The sequence below is a fragment of the Siphateles boraxobius genome, unplaced genomic scaffold (assembly GCF_051911475.1).
Source record: "Siphateles boraxobius isolate OS27281-9 unplaced genomic scaffold, OSU_SipBor_1 5, whole genome shotgun sequence".
Taxonomy (NCBI): domain Eukaryota; kingdom Metazoa; phylum Chordata; class Actinopteri; order Cypriniformes; family Leuciscidae; genus Siphateles; species Siphateles boraxobius.
Genome location: NW_027509141.1, coordinates 3,016,620 through 3,030,683, shown reverse-complemented (window position 1 = coordinate 3,030,683; position 14,064 = coordinate 3,016,620). Strand labels below are relative to the sequence as shown.

Genomic DNA, 14,064 nt, shown 5'->3' with positions numbered 1-14,064 from the left:
ATATTCCCAGAGCCTGAGCATGAGTTATTCCTGGTGTACGGGAAGGGTCGTCCGGGAGTTATCCGTGGTATGGACATAAACCCTAAAGTTCAGGATGAATACATGATCCCCATCGAGAACCTGATGAACCCTCGAGCTCTGGACTTCCATGCACAGAGTAACTTCATCTACTTCGCTGATGCCACCAGCTACCTGATTGGCCGACAGAAGATCGATGGCACGGAAAGAGACATCATCCTTAAAGAAGGTGCTAAAAATGTTAATTAATTCATTAATTCTTCTTATTGCTGGTGTGTATTCTTCATTTGGTTATGTGTGTATGGTTTTCCAGGTATTCACACTGTTGAAGGAATCGCTGTGGACTGGATGGCCAATAATCTCTACTGGACAGATGATGGTCCCAAGAAGACCATCAGTGTTGCTCGGCTCGAGAAAGCTTCTCAGACCAGGAAGACTCTCATTGAGGGCAAGATGACCCATCCTCGAGCGATTGTGGTGGACCCTCGGCACGGGTGAGCTCTAGATTGAATTGTATAGCAGTTGTTGGGTTATTTGTGGGCTAATACATGAATGTCATATCATAAATTGAATTGACCAAAACTGTAAAATCACTTATGCTCACTACAGGTTTATTTGGTTGATGTTTAATGTTTTTGAAAGAACTCTCTTCTGCTCACCTTGGCTGCATATATTTGATATAAAATTATTACAATTTAAAAGAACTGTTCCCTATCAGGGAACTCGAGCTGCGTGAAACGCTGTGGGAACGCCCCTGCGGGAGTGCGTCATTAAGCACGTATGAAATCAATCCAATGGCGAGACGGAACGTCATAGGCGGGTGACGTCATCGACCAGCAAACTATAAAGCACTCCCAAAACACAAGCGCATCAGCTTCTGTTACTTCAGCAAGCGCTCTGTGTGTGTGAAATCATTCAATACTGTGTTTTGTCTGTCATTAGTTATCACTAGGTAGGAGTTTTCACTTATATATTCTCATATATATATAAAAAACTATATATCATTATGGCGAGCGAGCAACAGTTTAGGAAGTGTGTTTTCCCCTGCACTCGCTTTATTACTGGCGGGGATACACATCTACTATGTGTTGCTTGTTTAGGAGTGCAGCTTGCCCAGTCAGCTCTCGAGGGGGCTGATTGTGAGCATTGCGAGCGTCTACCTCTACGGACGATGCGCTCCCGCCGATCACTCTTTGAGGAGAGCGGTTCGGTGCGCGCTCCCCGCGGATCGTGTCCCGCTTTTGCTGAGGCTGAGCGGCGACGCCTGTCCTGGGGATCGCAGTTGGATCTAACAGATGGGTTTGAGACGGGCTCTGCCTCATCTCAGCCTTTACCTGTTAGATCCAGTGCCTCAGTCCCGGGTTCGGAAGCACGCGCTGCGGTTTCTTCCGCCCAGGCTGAGGCACCTGTTCTTCAACTATCCAGCTCTGAGGAGCTGGATGTTGAAAGTATTGATAACACACTAGAGACTGGGGACTCGTCACTTCAGTCTCCTGCCAGTGATGAGCTTATGGAGGTGCTCACTCGAGCCGTAGAAAAATTAAGCATTGAGTGGCCAGCTGATAGGCAGGAGTCTAAATTAAAATCTAAACTAGATGAAAGATTTTTGCCGTCTCGCGCTATGCCTCCGCGCCGGTGTCTTCCTTTCTTTCCAGACCTCCACACTGAGGTGTCGAGGTCCTGGAAAAGACATGTATCTTCTCGTATTTTTAGTCAACAGACCTCCACTTATTCCAATATATCTGGGGCTAAGTTTTATGGGTATGGGGCGATGCCGAAGGCTGAGGAGACTCTCGCTAGTCATCTCTCTCCCGATTCGGCATCGTCTTTTAAGACACCGGCATTGCCCACCAAGCCCTTAAGAAATACTTCGGCTTTGGTGGGCAAAGCTTATTCAGCGGCGGGCCAAGCAGCATCATGCCTTCACACCATGGCGATACTTCAAGCGTATCAGGCTGATCTGCTTAAAGATGTGAGAGAAGGGGAAGAGGTTAGTGCTGACGTGATAAGAGACATTTATGGTTAAACCTCTCCAATATGAAGGAGAAGGAGAAAACTTTCCTCCTGGACGCCCCGCTTTCAACTGCTGGCCTCTTCGGTGACTCGGTAAATTCTGTCATCGAGAGGTTTCAGGAAGAAAAGAAGCAGGCGGCGGCGCTCCAAAAATTTCTTCCCCTTCGCGTACACGTCTCCGGGGCTTCTGGGCGGGGGCAGCCTCGTCCGTCTACCAGCTCCTCACAATGCACGCAACAGAAACAGAGCGTCGCGTCTCGTGCTCCTCCTCAGCAAAACTGGGACGAGACGCGGCGCTCTCAGACGAAGTCTTCGAGGGGTAAGGCTGATCTGAGGACAGTCATTATGGCCAAGAAGGCTTCGTCAAAAAAGTCCTGACGTCTCTGGCGTCAGGATGCTGAGGGTAGTCCCCACCGTGAGAGAAAGGAGTTCACCGCATTACACGGTGCCCATTCTCTCTCTGTGCCCTCAGGGGTCTGTTCTGCCAACCCCGCCTTCGTGCCGGGGCGTAGACGGTCCCAGCGAGTGTTTCCCCGAGGGGCGCTTGCTCCCTCTGAGGAGGGGTCCAGAGCTGTCAGACCAGTTGTTCCCTGCCGGTGCGCTGTTACAGGGCACTGTGTCTGCAGCTCCAAATATTCCAGAGGCCAGCCTCGAGAGGCTGGTACCCTTAGTAGATTTTTTGGCAGAGTGGAAAAACCTTCCAAATGTATCTCATTGGGTCCTGCAGACAGTCGAAAAGGGTTACGCTATTCAGTTCAGGTCTCGTCCGCCTCGATTCAGGGGAGTACTACCTACAGTGGTGGGCCCCGAGCAGGCTCTGGTTATGGAACAGGAGGTAAAAACTCTTCTGCTGAAGGGAGCTATAGAACGAGTTCTTCCTCCCAGCAGGGAGTCAGGTTATTACAGCCGGTACTTCATCGTTCCGAAAAACGATGGGGGGTTGCGTCCAATTTTAGATCTGCGCCTGTTAAATCGTACAGTAGGGAAGTTCAAGTTCAAGATGCTTACGCTCAAACAGATCGTGTCACAAATCAGATCCGAGGACTGGTTTGTCACGATAGATCTAAAGGACGCATACTTCAATATCTCCATCCATTCAGAACACAGGAAGTTCCTGAGGTTCGCTTTCGGGGGCGAAGCGTATCAATATCGGGTTCTTCCATTCGGCCTAGCACTGTCTCCCCGGACTTTCACGAAATGTATGGATGCAGCTCTGGCTCCGCTGTTATATAGTTATATAGACGATTGGTTGATTCTAGCTCAATCGGAGCATCAGGCGGCTCGGCATCGAGATGTCGTTCTCGCTCATATCAAGAAACTGGGGTTGAGGCTCAATGCCAAGAAAAGTGTGCTATCTCCGCTTCAGAGGACCACTTTTCTGGGTGTAATTTGGGATTCGACGACGATGCAGGCACGTCTGTCTCCTGCTCGTATCACTTCGATCCTTATGGCCGTCAAACAAGCAAAGCTAGGCCAGTCACTCACTGTCAAACAGTTTCAGAGATTGTTGGGTCTGATGGCAGCAGCGTCCAACGTTATTCCTTGCGGCCTGTTGTACATGAGACCGTTGCAGTGGTGGCTCAAGACCAAGGGGTTCTCCCCGAGGGGAAACCCGTTCCGCATGATCAGGGTACCGCGACGTTGTCTTCGCGCCCTGACCATGTGGAAAGAACCTTGGTTCCTATCTCATGGGCCCGTGCTGGGAGCTCCTTGTCGTCGTGTAACGCTAACGACAGATGCCTCCCTCACGGGCTGGGGGGCGATCATGAGTGGTCGCCCTGCTCAGGGTCTGTGGCAGGACCATCATCTCTCTTGGCATATAAACTGTCTAGAAATGTTGGCTGTGTTTCAGGCTCTGAAACACTTCCTCCCAGACCTGAGGGGTCATCATGTTCTTGTCCGGTCAGACAACACATCGGTGATCTCCTACATAAATCACCAGGGAGGTCTGCGTTCGCGCCTGCTATACAAGCTGGCTCGCCAGATCCTTCTATGGTCCCAGGGGAAGCTTCTTTCATTGAGGGCGATTTATATCCCAGGGTATCTAAATCTAGGAGCAGACATCCTGTCGAGGCAGGGGCCGAGGCCCGGGGAGTGGAGACTCCACCCCGAGGTGGTGGAGCTCCTGTGGAAACATTTCGGTCGTGCCGAGGTAGATCTGTTTGCATCCAAAGAGACATCACACTGCCCGCTGTGGTTCTCTCTAAGCCTTCCAGCCACTCTGGTGTTGGACGCTATGGTACAGGCGTGGTCGATGTCACGTCTGTACGCATTTCCCCCGAGTGCTCTGCTCCCAGGAGTTCTGGAAAGGGTTCGCCGGGACGGGGTCAGTCTACTGTTGGTAGCCCTGTACTGGCCGGCCCGAGTATGGTTTGCGGACCTGGTATCTCTCCTTGTTGGCCCTCCTCTGGAGATTCCGATCAGGAGGGACCTTCTCTCTCAGGCGATTGGGTCGCTTCTTCACCCCCGCCCAGAGCTGTGGAATTTGTGGGCTTGGCCTCTGAGGGGGCCCAGCTCGTAGAATCTGGTCTCTCGACTGAGGTCGTTGAGACCATCCTCCAATCCAGAGCTCCGGCCACGAGGAAATTATATGCTTTGAGGTGGTAACTTTTCACGTCCTGGTGTGGGCAACACCGGCTGGACCCAGTTAACTGCCCGGTGGGTGCAGTGCTGGAATTCCTGCAGGAGCGTTTCTCCACAGGGTTATCCCACTCCACACTGAAGGTGTACGTGGCGGCCTTATCTGCTTACCACGTCCCTTTAAGTGGAGCCTCTCTCGGGAGACACCCACTTGTAACTCGTTTCCTTCGTGGCATTTTGAGGCTGAGGCCAGCAGTTCGCACGAGGGTGCCGACCTGGGACCTTGCGGTTGTTCTAGAAGCTCTCTCTCTAGCACCGTTCGAGCCCATCGAAGAAGTTTCTGAGAAATTCGTTACTCTAAAAACTATTTTTCTTCTTGCTATCTCTTCTTTAAAAAGGATAGGAGATATTCAAGCTCTATCGGTCTCTCCCTCGTGCTTGGAATTCTCGCCCGGCATGGTAAAAGCCTTTCTCCTTTCTAGACCGGGCTATGTTCCTAAGGTCCCTACTAATTCTGTTAGGCCTATTGTACTGCAAGCCTTCTGCCCTCCTCCTTTTCTGACGTCGGACCAGGAGAAGCTTAATCTGCTCTGCCCAGTTAGGGCTTTAGACGCTTACATCCACAGAGCTGCCCTGTGGAGGGAATCTAAACAGTTGTTTGTTTGCTTTGGACCACCCAGAAAAGGGTGTCCCGCGTCTAAGCAGAGGATGAGCAAGTGGGTGGTTGAGGCCATCACACTTGCCTATGAGTCGGCTGGTCAGCCTTGGCCCTTGGCTCCGAGCTCACTCTACTAGGAGTATGGCTGCTTCTAAAGCTCTTTTGTCAGGAGTCTCTCTTCAGGACGTTGATTATTATACGTTTTGCTTCTTAATATTTTTTGTGTAAAGCATGATACATTTTTTCTGCATTCTTTGGTGAATAGAATTTGATTTTTTGTTTTAGAAAGTTTATAAAATTTTGAAAGTTTTTATAACATTATAAATGTCTTCAATGTCAAATGAATGTGTCCTTGCAGAATAGAAGTAATAATCTTTAAAAAATTCTTTAAAAAAAATTGCTTTGATCACAGGAACAAATTACTCATTAAAATATTTTCACATTGAAAGCAGTTATTTTAAATTGTAATACTATTTCACAGTATTGCTGTTTTTTAATGTATTTTTGATCAAATAAATTGAGCCTTGGTGAGCATAAGAGACTTTCTCGAAACATCCTCGAAACTCAAAAACATTTGAAAAAAACCTTATTTATCCCAAACTTTAACTGGTAATCTACAACCTCAAGGATCTTATTGCTTTAAAAAAAAAACAGCAGCAACAGCAATATGTCATAATACACTAATGCTCAATAGATAAATCAATTTATAAAGAAGTATCTAATTTTTCAGTCAGAACAATACATTTTTAAAATGTTTTTTATCTCTTTCAGCTGGATGTACTGGACTGACTGGGAGGAGGACCCAAAGGAGAGCAAGCGGGGGAAGATTGAGAGGGCCTGGATGGACGGAACCAACCGTAACGTTCTTCTGACCTCGAAGACGGTTCTGTGGCCCAACGGCCTGAGTTTGGATATCCCTCAGGGAATCCTGTACTGGGTGGATGCTTATTACGACCGAATCGAGATGGTTTATCTCAACACCTCTGCACGCAAGGTGCTGTCACACCGCTGATCTAATAGATGATGTTCATATATACATACACGTGTTTGCATTTAAGAATGAAAAACAAGAGATAACAATAAAAAAGCTGATTTACTTGCCAGCTGTCGATGATGCAACATCATATTGTTTCTGCTTAGACGGTTTATGACGGACAGGAACTGAACCATGCCTTCGGCCTGTGCCACTACAAAAACTTCCTGTTCTGGAATGAGTACCGCAGCGGCAGCATCTATAAACTGGACCAAAACACCAAAACGGTCACTTTGCTACGCAACGAACGGCCACCCATCTTTGAGATCCGCATGTACGATGCCCAACAGCAGCTAGGTAATAGATGTTTTTTTCCCTGGTTTTTGTGTAAAAAAAAATGCAGTATCCATTATGGTTTGGCTATGGAATGTCTTCATCAGATGTTATTCTTATGTGTGTTCATCTCAGGAAGTAATGCGTGTAGAGCGAATAACGGTGGCTGTAGTAGTCTGTGTTTGGCCACTCCCACTGGCAGGTCATGTGCCTGTGCTGAGGACCAATTATTGGACCCCGCAGACAACATCAGCTGTAAAGGTAACACAAGCGTACACTACATACATATTAAAAAACTAAAAAATAATGTGTCAATACAAGTGAATTGTCACGCCCGGTCATTAAATAATCTTTGCAAATATATAAATAGGGTTATACATATTTTAAACATGTGACAACTTGGTGAAATAAATATTTATTTTTCATTTATGAAAAATACCACTGCTTTTAAAGTTTTCAAGTTACTCAACAGCCATTACAGAAATGTGATGATATTAAAATTTAATTTTGAAGGACAGAATTCACCAAAAAAAATTATAATTTAAGTTTTGATCAATAGTACCCGCTTCAGTTGCGTCGCTACACTGCTGAAATCTGTCCATCAAATGCTCATTTAAGAATCTCGCTACAAGTAGGTTATTGGTACTTTGTGTGTACTCTTTTATAAGCACTGTTAATTCAGACATACAACTCTTTACACATGCCAGTTTTTGCCTTCTATAGACCTTATGTAGCCACGCCCCTTTTCAGCGCTGCGCTCGTTGCCTTTTGTCTTCCGGTCTGTATTTTCACAGCGATCTTGCGTATTTATGAATGAACTGCTCGTTTTAAAATCTTCCCGGTCTACTGACATTTGTTAACACATCTGCTTTAAACATTACATTTGCCAAATATATATATATATATTTGGCAAATGAGAGCAGTTTTGTGTTGTTCCCTGCCAAAGTTATATCACGGGTGGGGACATACACATCAGCTTTTTGTGGGAGTGGAGCATGCCACAGTTGGTTCTCGAGGGAGCTGACTGTGAGCATTGCGAGAAGCTGTTCGTGAGGATGCTCCGCTCCCGCCGGGCGCTCTTCAAGGAGGACGGTTCGGTTCGCGCTCCCCGCGCGGGTCCCGCTGTTGCGGAGGCACGGCGGCGACTCGCATTTTGGGGTTCGCAAACGGATCTGACAGAGGGGGTTGGGACGGGCCAGATATTTTCGTTATATCTAGTGCTGTTGCTAGTTAAATATTTACTGGACAGCTGAACATTATGAGAGTGGAAATAAAAAGAGTTTATTAGATGAAATATATCAACAAAAAAGCTGGAAAACTCTGTAACTCAGCCTTCTCGTCGGGGACTTCTTTTTTCCCCCTATCTCCACAGTGAGGTGTCGAGATCGTGGAATAAACCGGTTTCTATTTTATGTGTTTAATACCCAAACGTCTAACTATAGTAATGTTCTGGGTATTAAGTATCAGGGTATGACAGTGCCTTGGGTTAAAGAGACGCTTGTGAGCTTTCTCTCTCCCGAGTCGGCGTCATCATTTTTAACCCCGACGTTACCCATTAGCCATCTTTAATAATAAATGAATTTTATTAGGCAGCGCTGGTGGGTAAAGCATATAAGGACATGGATGAATGTGTGGATGTCGGCACTGACGCTGTTCGAGAATTGCGTTGTGCAAAGACAGATAAACTGAGAAATAGTTTCTCCTCTGCGTCTTCTGGGGGGCGACTCTCTGATGAGGGTCGTAGCGCTGCCAGTTCGGTTGTTTTCCTGCTGGTGGCCACGGAGTGACATATTTATATACGTTTTTCTGATATAAAAATAAAGAAAAATAAAGACAAACATATGTCTGTTCTTCTGGACGCTCCGCTTTCAAGAAAACTAAGAAATAAACCTTTCAGCGGCGTTCCAGAGGTTTCTTCCTCACCAATTTAATGTTCCTGAGACTGCTAGGCGGGAGCATTCTCGGCCAACTAAGCTCCTCGCAGCACAGAGTGCAAAGAAGAAGACCTGATGCCGAGGCTATCAGGCTTCTAAGGGTGGTCCCCTCCGGGGTAGGGACGGTTTTGAGAAATCGTTTCTCCTCGGCGCCCTCTGGGGTGTGACTCTCTGAGGAGGGTCGCAGCACTGCCAGTTCGGTTTTCCTGCCGGTTCGCCGTTCAGGGCACCAAGGTGTCAGTGTCCCCAAACGATCCTCCGAGGAGGCTCGTAGAGAAGTCAGTTCGGTCTCCCTGCCGGTTCGCCGTTTCAGGGTTCCGAGGTGCCTGCTTTTTCCTACGATCCTCCGAGGAGGGTCGTAGGAACAAAGCTAGTTTGAGGTAGGCAAGATCTGAGGACAGTCGTCATCTCTAATAAAGCTTAGACAAGAAGATCTGTCGCAAAAAACAAGGCTATCAGGCTTCTGAGGGCTCCTCCGGGGCAGGGGCGGTTTTGAGAAATCGTTTCTCCTCGGCTCCCTCTGGGGTGCGACTCTCTGAGGAGGGTCGCAGCGCTGCCAGTTCGGTTGTTCCCTGCCGGTTCAGGGCACCGAAGTGCCAGCGTCCCCATACGATCTTCCGAGGAGGGTCGTAGAACGGTCAGTTCGGTTGTTGCCTGCCGGTTCCCCGCTTTAGGGCACCCTAGTGACTGTTCAACCAAATCCAGACGCCAGTCTTGAGAGACTGGTTCCTCTGTAGAATTTCTGGCAGCGTGAAAACTACAGCCACATATTTCTCAGTGGGTCCTGCACACTAAGGAAAAGGGTTCAGAATTCAGTTCGGTTCTCGTCATGAAACACGTAGATCAGCGGCCCATTTGTTCTTTTCTTGATTGGCACTGGGCTGGTCCAATCACATCTTTAAACTCCTCCCCCTTTGGGCTCTGAGTGCAGTGTCAGTGTGTATCTGTCAAAATAGTCTGAGATGGAGAAGAAACGCAAGGAATGTGCAGAGAAATAGCGTAAAAAAAGAAACGGGCCCTTCAAGTGTCTGATGATGATACTGAGGAGGATCAGGAGAGAATGAGTGAGTGTAGAGAACTGTGGTAAGCAGAACTAGGCTACTTTCAGAACACTGAGGCGATGAGTGTGGGAACCCATTACCCAGTTACGCATTATTTACACATCGGCATAGTTGACGATTACGCATTTTACTAGAATTGTAATGAGACGCGTTTGTAAACCATGTTTTCCGCCAAAATAAAAGATCATGTGTTTATCTCTTTCAAGCATGGAAATTAGTAGCCTACAAAACTAATTTTGAAAGTCCCTTTTATTTTTCAGTGCATTTGCTTTACAACATATGGCTATTACTGTCATGGAATTATTATTATAACTATTATTATGTAGTAGTGTAATGCAGACAGACACTATATCACAGCTAAAAGAGTTTTGAGTTTTTCTTTGTTCAATTTGCACACTGATTTTGCGTTGGAGCTCTTAATTTTTAACTTTCAAAGTGCACCAGATTGATGAATTTAACATTAAAAAGTTTTTCAATTTTTCTTACCAGATTTTTCTTACCCGAACCCCCCTAAAGGAACAGAAGTCCACCCACCACAGATTTACCAAAAATCCTGTGTCAGACACTGGTATTGCTATGCCAATGCAGCTTATAGCTTGTTTTAGGATTCATCATTGTGGAGTAGTTCGATTGTATTTTACAATTAGTAGGTATTTCATCTATTAACTCTTACTCATTCCTACCCTCTCATTAAGCTACATGGCATTAGTGGTTTTAATAGGAGTTAGAATACATATTCAGGGGCGTGAAAAGATCGGTTGTGTTTATAAGTCCCAGTCCAGCCCTGACCCCGAGCAGGCTTTGGTTATGGAGCAGGAAGTACTGACACTTCTGCAAAAGGAGCTGTAGAAGGGGTTCCTCCTCCCAGCAGACAGTCAGGGTTTTACAGCCATTATTTCATTGTTTCCGAAAGAAGATGAGGGGTTGCGTCCTACTCTAGACCTGCGTCAATTAAACAGCAGGTTTCAGAATCTCAAGTTCAAAGTATGCTTACGCTAAATATGATTGTGTCACAGATTCAGTCCGAGGACTGGTTTGTCACAATAGACTTAAAGGATGCTTACCTATCTATCCATCCTCATCACAGGAGGTTCCTGAGGTTTGCTTTCGGGGGTAAAGCATACCAGTATCGGGTTATTCCATTCGGCCTAGGTTATCACCCCGCACCTTTAGAATATGCGTGGATACAGCTCTGGCTCCTCTGAGACTCCAGTGCATTCGCGTATTATATTATATCGACAATTGGTTGATCCTAGCTCAATCTGAGCATATGGCAGTTCGGCATCAAGATGTCGTTCTGTCTCATTTAAAGATGTTGGGGTTGCTACTCAACGCCAAGAAGAGTGTGCTCCTCCCAGCTCAGAGGACCACTTTTCTTGTAGCCTGAACGGTTAAAAATTGCTTTTAAAGATCTGTCCATCAGAGGGTTAATTACTGCTGAGGAAATAACATGTTAAAAACTTAATTAAAAACCATTCAGCGACCCAGGTGAGAAATGTGCCAAATAAAGCTGGATAATAGAGTTCACTCAGTCCTGACAGAGAACAACGCAAGAAAAGCCTTGTTGAGCAGAAGCAAATCTGTTTGCGGCAGCTGCTCGATCGCACTGTCAGATAATGCATCATTTTTAGGCTTTAATCTGTGACCGACTGTTGATACAATCAGCTGACTTTAGAATCAAGCGGTTTGGTTTTTGTGTCTGAATGTTTGAAACAGAAACCACTCAGATGTTTTCTTTCACAGAGCTTAGCCTTCAGCAGACTTATTTACATTTAGTGTGTGTTTGTGTGTTTCCTCACAGCAAACCCATCGTACATCCCCCCTCCGCAGTGTCAGCCGGGAGAGTTCGCCTGTAAGAATAACCGCTGTATTCAAGACCGCTGGAAATGTGACGGAGATAATGACTGTCTGGACAACAGCGACGAGGCCGCTGAACTGTGCCGTAAGAACACACACCCGTCATGTGTTTAACAAGCTCTTTGTATGAAGCACACACATGCAGCGGTTGTTTTGTCCATCTGTAGATCAGCACACGTGCCCTGCGGATCGCTTCAAGTGTCAGAATAACCGCTGTATCCCCATGCGCTGGCTGTGTGACGGAGACAACGACTGCGGCAATGATGAGGACGAGTCTAACACTACATGCTCAGGTACACACACACACACGCACACACACACACACGCACACACACACATACACAGTCAAGTTCTGTGTGACGGAGACAGCGACTGTGGCAACGATGAGGACGAGTCTAACACTACATGCTCAGGTACACACGCACACACACACACACAGTCAAGTTCTGTGTGACGGAGACAACGACTGCGCCAGCGACGAGGACGAGTCTAACACTACATGCTCAGGTACACACACACACACACACACACGCACACAGGTGCACACTCATACAATCAAGTTCTGTTTGCATTTAACCTGAATTTGCAGCTCTATGACGTTCTTCACACTAAGCCCAAAGATTCACTCTGCAAAGACTATGTTTTGACGGAGTGTAGGTTGTCAGGATCTTTTTCGGTGCACATCTTAACCATCCATAACCAAACACACACACACACACACACACACACACACACACACACACACACACACACACACACACACACACACACACTCACACTCACACTCACTCTCACACTCACACTCACACACACACTCACACACAATCCAACAGACTTTGCCGTAGTCCATCTCAGACATGAAGTGTCATAGGTTTAAATCTACACTAATCACACATCTGATAACTGGAACTTGAATTGCCATCTCATGCGATATTGCTGAAAAATTGCTGAAAAATTAAGTATAAAGGTGTCAGATGAAAATATTTCTCCTTGATGTTCTGTCATGAGTCAGCTGAAATATACCTAGACAGCCGTGTATAAATATAGAGTTTATCACACATGGTATATCTGACGCAGTTCTGGGCTCTTTAGCAAACTGTTGTACTATATTTGACTTCATGGCTGAATTGTATGGTTTACGCTCTTTAATTTAGACCATATCTATTTTTAGGGCATGGCAGTCTATGATTATGCCTTTGCAAGAAATTCTAGACTGCAATGTAGTGTAATATTTGTCTCACACGGGCACAACTAATTTAATAGTTTCTCACGATGGGCAGCAGAGTTTAAGGGGTCTCATATTAATATTGTGAGTTTTAGTCTAGCTCCCCTTAAAGTCAGTGTGAGAGTGTCAGATAACGCTTTCTTTCAGTCTCACCTTGACACTAAAGTACAATCTAGCAAGATTGTTGAATAAATTGGAAGGTGTTTGTCAAATGACCAATCTGAAGCATTTCTAAGATATTGTATAACTTCTTACTGTGTTATCGACATAAGGAAGACAGAAGTGTAATAAAATGGATTTTATTAGCAAAAAGATAAACAAGAGTAACTAACAACTACTAAATGAATACAAGGAATTAATAAGCAAGTGAATAAGATTGATAAATGCAAGTGATTGGGTTGAATGTTACTATGGCAGTTACACATCAGTTTAAATTTCCATTAATTCCATTAACATTAATTTTATTATTAATTGTAATAATCTAGAGAGATTTTTGCATGCACAAGGTGTCCTACAACAGACGGTCTAAAACAGACACAGATCTCACAGTTTTTCTGGGATTACATGAAGCAATGGAAAAAACTGAGACCACATCCGCCATATTGAATGTCGCTAGATGACGTCATACGCCAATTAACATATTCATGACGTACTTGCGTACTCGTACTTGCGTTCTTCCTGCCTATTATCTGAATTGAGAGAGTTCAGGAACTGGATGAACGCTCTGTGATAGTGAGTATTACAAGTAATAAGCACAAGAAAAGAAAGGAAATTAAAATGGTCAAACAAAACTCTTTAAAAATAAAACAAAAGAGAAGAAGATAAGTGACAAGTCCGTGGAAAAACAAAAAAACTGGCGCGCGCTTAACACATGAATGTGCTCCTGCTCGTCTCAGCCATTCACTGAAAAGGTAGACGCAGTTAGAGAGAGTGACGGCAGGGAGAAAGCAAGAGCTCGCGCTCGCAGAACAACATAGTAGCAACATCTAGAGGTTGCTGAGGTTTGTCTAAAAAGTTGCTAGATTTGTCGCTAGTCGCGTTTTTGAAAAAAATTCGCTAAAGGGGTCTGAAAAGTCGCTAAAAATAGCGACAAAGGCACTAAGTTTGCAACACTGGTCCGAACGTCAAGCTGCGACTGCTCACACTATAGGCTACGATTGAAATATAACCCTGTGCCGGGCTGCGCCAATAGACAATATCATGTAGAGATATTGTCAAAACAAGCATCAGCTATCAATATCAAGCTGATTTAACATTTCCAATTTATGTATTAAATTATTGCTAGTATTACTAATACTAGTGTATTATTATTATTATTAGGGAAGGCTACTTTTATTATTAAATTGATAGGCTAATTAATTTGCCACGCAATCATTTTCATAGCGCATCACCACAAAACGCTTTGAGGATAA

The 14,064-nt window shown here is 45.5% G+C and overlaps 1 protein-coding gene across 4 annotated transcripts in view; it reads left to right on the top strand.

The window, feature by feature from the left end:
- Positions 1-14,064, top strand: part of lrp1aa (low density lipoprotein receptor-related protein 1Aa) — a 264,759-nt gene that overhangs the window by 101,321 nt on the left and 149,374 nt on the right. For all 4 annotated transcript variants that reach the window (XM_077204508.1, XM_077204507.1, XM_077204510.1 and 1 more), the window contains exons 11-17: positions 11-247; positions 332-512; positions 6,041-6,263; positions 6,410-6,599; positions 6,711-6,836; positions 11,372-11,512; positions 11,595-11,720. In XM_077204508.1, coding sequence (XP_077060623.1) covers positions 11-247; positions 332-512; positions 6,041-6,263; positions 6,410-6,599; positions 6,711-6,836; positions 11,372-11,512; positions 11,595-11,720 — 1,224 coding nt within the window. The remainder of the gene's footprint in view (positions 1-10; positions 248-331; positions 513-6,040; positions 6,264-6,409; positions 6,600-6,710; positions 6,837-11,371; positions 11,513-11,594; positions 11,721-14,064) is intronic.